The sequence below is a fragment of the Cyprinodon tularosa genome, unplaced genomic scaffold (genome assembly GCF_016077235.1).
Source record: "Cyprinodon tularosa strain WSP-4 unplaced genomic scaffold, ASM1607723v1 ctg1, whole genome shotgun sequence".
NCBI classification, from domain to species: domain Eukaryota; kingdom Metazoa; phylum Chordata; class Actinopteri; order Cyprinodontiformes; family Cyprinodontidae; genus Cyprinodon; species Cyprinodon tularosa.
Window position 1 is genome coordinate 4902708 of NW_024037781.1, and position 7729 is coordinate 4910436.

General features: G+C 41.5%; 1 protein-coding gene across 1 annotated transcript; it reads right to left on the reverse strand.

The window, feature by feature from the left end:
- Positions 1 to 929: 929 nt before the first annotated feature.
- On the reverse strand, positions 930 to 6037 carry LOC119784806 (SLIT and NTRK-like protein 1). Its single transcript, XM_038287076.1, has one exon. It carries the CDS (start codon positions 5045 to 5047, stop codon positions 2936 to 2938), a length of 2112 nt encoding a protein of 703 aa, XP_038143004.1. The 5' UTR covers positions 5048 to 6037; the 3' UTR covers positions 930 to 2935.
- Positions 6038 to 7729: the final 1692 nt, after the last annotated feature.

A 7729-nucleotide genomic window follows, 5' to 3' on the forward strand; every position in this document is an offset into this window, starting at 1 on the left:
CACAGTATAGTTGTGATTGCTCCACAATGTAATGACCTAAGCCTTCCAATCCCAATGTGGCTGCACAGCAAAAACTAAGAGGGAAGGGAAACCAGTTGGCTGCACCAAAATAGATCTGATGTATAGTTTTGTATTTTGCAAAGATGGAAAGGGTGGGAAAGTGAGAAAGTTAAGGAGGAGCATAGGGATGTACACACGTCTTGCATCAAGATTGCAACTCACTTTAAAGTGCGCTGCAAAAATGATCTGGAAATAAGTAAAAATGTCTTAAATGAAGAGTATTTATTCTTAATTTGAGTAGATAAATAAGATGATTTGCCAAAGGAATAAGTAATTTTACTCTTAAAATAAGATAATTGAATAATATGCACTTAGGATAAGAAAATGCAATTGTTTTTTTCTTATTTTAAATTTAAATAATCTTGTTCCTTTGGCAAAGTGTCTCAATTACCTCCTCAATTCAATAACAAATACACTTATTTTAAGCAAAAATTACTTTTTAGATTTCAATAATTTGCAGTGTGATAACAGGCTGATCATAACCAAATCGGGTAGTTATTTTGCTTATATTTTCTAAATTTCCGTACACAAACTCAGTTGTAAAATCCCAAGTACAGAAAATATATATTTTCAGTTATCTGAGAGTGAAACTGTATACCTAATGAAATTTTTAGAAGCAAATTGTTAGGAAAATGGAACTTTTGAATGGAAGTTTTGAACAAAGCAATTTAGGTCAAGCTGTAAACAACCAACCCCCATACACCCAAAAATAGACCCCTCCTGGAGTAGCTAAGCTGTGAAAACTGGTTTTAAATCATAAGCCCATGTATAAAAATATGAAAAGGAAAAAAAATAATAATGCAGCCTTGAGGAGGAGTGTGTCAAGTTTCCAAAAATGCAAACTAAATAAATAAAGAAGGCATCTTGCATCAACTTATGATATTTATGTACGTTTCTATGTTCCTCCCATCCCCTCTATTATAGCCTGTGTTGCAGTAAATACAGCCCGTTACAGTTCTTGTATTTGGACAGGATTAAGATGGCTTTACAAAAGCTCACAATATGATGGAAGTGAATCACAGCCAGAAGCTATTATGTGTGGAGGAATACTTTTTTTTTTTTTTATCACATAAGAAAAAAAAGCACCCTATCCTAATGTATGTTTTTCTAGCTGTTTACATATATCCAATGAATAATTAGAATCACTTCTTTGCACAGTTATTGAAAAAATATGATGGTACAAACCCCCCTCCCCAAAATTTTAGATTTTGTTATATTTTGTTCCTTTCACCCAAAAGCAGGCTATGTTCGTTGACACACACACACACAAAAAAGAACCACATAACTGTTATTGGAGCTACATGAACTTTTGCAGCATAAGCATCTGAGTGACGTTAGCTGGTCGTGCTCATCTGCATGTCTGAATATCTTCAACAATTGGCACACTGTTTAAAAAAAGAACAGCATTTTTTTTTTAGTCTTCTTCATGTTTTTTTTACATTCATAAAAGAAGATGATCACCCTGTGAAAAGTCAAAAGTGCCATAAAGTAATAAATACATAAATCATTAAAACATTCATATGGCCTAAATTATTAACCAAAGAAATGTAATTAAAATATTTAATAAATACATAAGGATATCAGGAGTTTTAAGTTTTGCAAATAAATCGGTAAAAGTTAAAAAGAGAAATTGAATTTGATGTTTAAACTGTAAAATGTATAATTTTTTAAATAGACCTAATAATTTCAAGATTCATTTTTTTGTATGCGATTGTACACAGTTAAACACTGAAAAATGAATTTAATGAATTATCTATTTAGGTAATTGTGGCACTTTTGGACTTCCATACCCTCAGACCTGGGGAGATTTTATTCTGCAACCACCTGGCATAGCAGACCCAAAGTTGCATTACATTTAACATACAATTAAAGAATGATTTTAAGTCCTATGGTGACCATATATTTGTCTTATGTTTAAAGCAATTAAACAAAATGAAATCAAAAATATTTTACATTTATATTTGGAAACATAATCTAAAAAATTTATCAAACTTGTTTTCTTAATTTTTATGTTTTAAATGTAAACCTGAAGAATACGGTGAACAGCAACAATAACAAAATGGTGGTCTATTTTTTTTTTCCCGCTGCCCTAGAGGACCTAGCTACTGTGCAAATGCTTTGGACCCGCTTTGCCACCTAGTATACAGAATAAATAACCCCAAATATTAACCAATGATGAGCTGATTAATAAAATAAATGGTAACACTTAAAAAGAACATGCACTGACAGCTTCACTTTGATCACCCAACTCCTTCACCAGTTAACATTATTCTTCTCATTTCTCAACTCTGAACAAGTTTTAAAACAACAAATACAAATCCTAACTGCAGGTTCACAAAAAATAGAGAAATGGCACTTTGTAATAGTCATATAATTCTTAATATCTATATATATAGCTGTTGTGGTGGTATATAACATGAGAGGGGAGGGGACTGAGTTTGCCTCCTGGTTGGTGGTTATGGTTCCTCGCCTGTTGTGTGTCTTGTTGAAACCATGCGGAAATATCATCATGCATTTTTATGATACATCAGTCTGAGTATTTACATGTACATTCATGCGTTCGTGCACCATTCCCCAGGTCGTTCCTTTCTCTTTTTCACATACATACACATACACTCTCCCTGGCTCCCTTTTCTCCACTCTCAATCTATTTTTCTCCCATCTACAGATTTGTAGTCTGATTGCGGCAGAGAAGAGGAGGAGGAGAAAAGAGCTGAGGGTGTAAGCCAGAGGGGCTTGGCATATACATATATTACAGAGTGGGGCCTTCTGCAGCTTCCAGGCTGACCTATAGGTTCATTAACAAATTTATGTTCCCATTCTTTAATGAATTCTTGTAGTTTTTGTCTACTGTTTATAATCCAGTCTGTGTTTTTTATGCATCGTCCACAGCTGAGAGGTGTGTGCTGCAGTCGAAGCCCCGATGAGCACCTCCGTCTGCATGATATGGCCCACTGTGCCAGTAGGACGAGTCGCACACCGTCTGTAAGGAGTTGATCTCTGATGCGGATGAGTTGCCGTCTCGCCGCTTCGACCGTTTCCGGTTGCGCAGGATGAACACAAGCATCCCCACAACTGTGAAGGCGGATGTGACAAACACGAGCAGCAGCCCAGGCACAAGCACTGATATTGAGACCCGGTTGGGCTCTAAATATGAGTTTGAGCGTGTTCCACCTGAGTCCTGGGCATAAGTCCCATTCTTGGACACTGGTGTGGGCACGGCCCGATCAAACAGCTTGGGGCACATGAGGTCATTACGCACGTAACGGAAGTCCCGTTTCCAGAACTCCTCTGGTGCTTCACACTTGAGGTCACTCACAATTACGTCGGCTCCAAGCTTCTCGGTCCAACGCTTGAAGGGCACAATGTTGCATGAGCAATCCCATGGGTTCCCATGAAGGTCTATCTGGATGATGGAGTTGAGCTGCTCCAAGACACCGGTCACAGGGAGATAGGTAAAGTAATTATTATGTAGACTGATTTTTGACAAAGAAATCCCAACAAAAGCATCCACAGGGAGAGCCTTAAGAAGGTTGTTGTTTAGGAACAGAACTCTCAGGTTCGGCATCGGGCTGAATGCACCTGCCACTATCAGCTGGATATCGTTGTATTCCAAACTAAGGTATTCCAGATTTACAAGGCCCACAAACATCTCTGCCATTAGTGTATCCAGGTAGTTCTTATCCATGTACAGCCACCGGAGCTCACTCTGGTTCTGGAATGTGCCATTGTCAACAACCTTGATGTTGTTCCCACCGAGATCCAGCAGATTGAGGCTGGAATAGCCGAGAAGCTGGTTCTTCTTAACTGCATGAATGTTGTTGTCTCTCATGTTAAGCTCGTGGGCAGCCAGAGGCTTTGGCTTGAGGGAAGCCAGACTCTCAATCTTTTTGCCCTCGCAATTGACTGCCAGTCCCTTTCTAACGCCCACCAGCTTGCAGCTGCATGGCTGTGGGCACGTGATATTGCGCAGCTGCTCTTCTCCGCCGTCTCCATTCCCATCTGCTGCTGCCATTACCGGTGTGGGCTTTGTTTTCAGCTGCCAACTCTCTGGGGACTTGGAGTTACTCTTGGAACCATTGACTCCGGGTGTAGGGGGCCCTCCACCAGGATTTCTGGGGGGCTTGTAAGGTGTGGGGTGGGAGGTTTCCTCCTGTGTGGGAGGGGCAGGGAGGCTACTATCTCCACCCTCACTTTGTGATGGGCACAAATCTGCTTCTGAGGTCTCATTCAGGTCACTGCCCTGCAGCCTGGTGGGGGCCTCACAGACCACCCTCCCAATGAGGGCATTGCGTGGTATGTTCTCCAGCCACTCCTTTAGGGACACTAGCTCACAGTTACAGTCCCATGGGTTGTCCTCAAGCAGCACCTCTGCAATACCAGGAATTTGCTCAAGAATCCCCTCATAAGGCAATGTTTTGATCCGATTACCCCGCAGATCAAGATGCGTTATGGGCACGTGCTGGAACACGTTTATAGGTAGTGCGCTGATGAGGTTATCATTCAGTATCAAAACTTCCAGTTTATTCAGGTCCCTGAAAACAGCTGGATCAATGTCCCTTAGCAAATTAAAATCCGCCTGAAGGTATTCCAAGTCATCCAAGCCCAAAAAGGTGCTTTTCTTGAATGATCGGATTTTGTTGTTGCTGATGTGCAGCCTCTTGACCAGCTGCAGCCCCAGAAACGCGCCTGGCACAATGTCATGCAGGCCGTTACTCTCCAGGTGCAGGCTCACGGCATTGTAGAAGTTGGCGAACTCGTTGGGGAAGAGCCTGGACAACGAGTTACCGTGCAGCAGCAGGTGGTAGAAGTGGGAGCTGGGGCCGGTCAGGTGCCGCAGCGTGTTTAAGCCGCGCTTCTCGCAGTCAACATGCAGGTCGCCCTCCACCTCACTGCAGGAGCAGATCTTCTCCTTGCAAACCTCCCTGGTGACATTTCCGCTTGCAACGCAGAGAGCCGCATTTAGCAGGATGATCCACAGCAGCATTTTCCCCCCCTTTTGTGTTTTTTTTTTTTTCCCCTTATCAGCGCGGACGATTCATTCCCGCCTCTCAAGACATGTAGGAGCTGCTGATCTAGTCTGCATCAGCGAGAGGTGGTGGTGGAGGAGGGGGGGATGGAGCTGTAGACATTTAGGAGGAAAAGGAGCGCATCCAGACTGCGTCCAGACGTCCAGTTTCACTTTAGGATAAAAAAATAAAAACAAACGTCTCCCTTCACTTCCAGCAATTGGTCTGATGGAAAGCATCAGCGGGGCAATGCACCAGGTTCCAGCGCATCTTTACTCTATTTGCTTATTTATTTATGTATCTCAGCTTCTTTCACACTGACCTTGGCGCGTTGATGGAAAACCGAAGAAATCTCCCGGAGTCGTGCGGCGCGCTGCGGCGTCGGGATCTGTCCTCCCCCCCCCCCCCTTCTCTTCCCCGCTCTCTCCTCCCCTCTAGTGCTGAATTCACAGCCTGCGCAGCTGATCCTGAACACCCGCATCCCCTTCTTTCACATCCCCTTTACTTCGCGACGTCTCGCTCTGTTTTCCTTCTCTTTCTTGTGTTTGTTATCCTTTTTTGTCGTCACAGTAAGAGGAGCGCGGACGCAGCGCGCATCCCCACTGCGCGCTGGTCTGAGGAAGATCTGACACCCTCCGCTGAGCTGTGGTTGAAAAAATCCCGACTGAAGCAAAGGAGGTTGGGGTGGGGGCAATCCGGTTAAATACAAAAAAGGGACACTCTTTACTGTTGACGTTTAAATCTTCTTATTTAAAGTCCCCTGCTTAATTGTATTTAGTCCTCATCGTCCAAAGCGCTGCTGGGTAGTGTGTTTTATTGCCAAAAAAAAGCACCGATGCCTCTTTTTCCTCTTTCTTTTTTAATTTCTAATTTACTTCCATGGCTCTAACTCTGGAAAAACAGTCTGTTGAATGCGGTAAAGCAAACCGTCCGCTATAGGCATGCCTTACACCAGCTGAGAGAGAGAGAGAGAGAGAGAAAGAAAACAAAAGATGCGTCAGTGGCTCCCTGTATGCGCATGTGTGCGTGACGTTTTTTTTTTTTTTTTTTTGTACTTTTACTCTCTCCCAGATATAAAAAAAAATCACCTCTCTTCTTTTTCTTTCATTTTATTTTGAAAAATTGAAGGTAAAAAAAAACTGCACTGAAAGGAAGGAGGGGGGGCATTGAAACAACCTCCCATCGCCTATAGATCTGCATTATACTCCTCCGTTTGAGATTATTACATCAGTAGGAAAGAGAGAGACAGGGTGGGGGGTATAGTTATCCTCTTTGCTCCATCCCCCCCCCCCCATCATCCATCTGCAGTGCTCAGTCAGAACTGTGACTGTGACGCCTAATAAGATCCAGACGTGTCAGGGGATCCTGTAAGCAAATGCAACATCAGGCCCACCCAAACAGCTTATCAGAACTGCTCACACGCATTAAACCCTTCACACATTTCATCACCTTACAGCCACAAACTTCACTGAGTTTTAGTAGTGTTTTTAATCTGCATCTGAAAGCGTTGTTTTGCATTCAAATAAACGTTTTTGCTGCTATAACGCCATGTAGCCTAGTCTCTAACTAATCAAGGATGTAACTTTGTGATAAAAGTTGGTGGGGACGCTCTAAGGATAGTGGCTGATGGATCAACAGCTACTCCACCCGGACGCTTTCAATAGGGCTTATACTTTCCAAAAATGAGCTCATACATATATTTATTGAATGCTTTCCTATTGTTGAGAACACAAGAGAACCACAGTACACTGATATTTATAGTTATAGACAGATGCCCGCCTTTAGTGCCTTAATTATAAACGGCTCAAAAACATTAATGTATAAAAAATGACGAATAACAGCAGATACAGATGCCAACAGCAATATATCATGCATCCCTAGTATGGACACAACTTCAATTCCATCCATCCATCCATGCATGGCTTCACTTTAAGCTGCATCAGTGATTATCCTCCTTCACAAGCAGGAAAATCAAATTTAGAAATCTGTCCCATATGTCATTGACTGCCAAAGTCTATGTATTAAACCTTATATTTCAAAAATCCTTTATGCACTGATTTTTATTATTTTTGCTTTAATTCTTGCAGGTTTTTTATATTTAAATTTTTAGTCTGTGTCCTGTGAGTCTGGCTGTCTCTGGGTTGCTGGCGCAGCTATATCTGAGTATTGTTGATCTACAAAAGATATGTTGAATTTTATTATAGCATAGCATAACTTTTCTTGTTGTAATCTTGGAGATATGTGTTATCGGTGTCACATATCCCTGTAAATCTGTTTTGCCTTTAAATCTGCAGCTGTCCCTAATTGTCTGCTCTGCTTAAAAACAGATTTATGAACCTGTCTAGCAATATAATGATGCCAGAGAAAATCATTTTCAAGAAATCTAGAAGCTCTGCAGTCTGATTCTCTATTCAATAAGAAAACAACAAATATGTGTTAATTTTCATCTTTAACTCTGAATAATGGTCCTCTGAGAAGCCCAGCTTTTTAAACGTATATAAATGTACACTCTGTTGCCATTTTCAGCTGATAAAGCTCCGTATGTGTAGCGAACACATTTTTTCGGTGGCATTTAAACATTTTTTAACCAACCGGTCTCCTAATTTTTACTGAAACATATACTAAAGTAGCTGCCATATGAAAAGCGGAAATTATCGGTG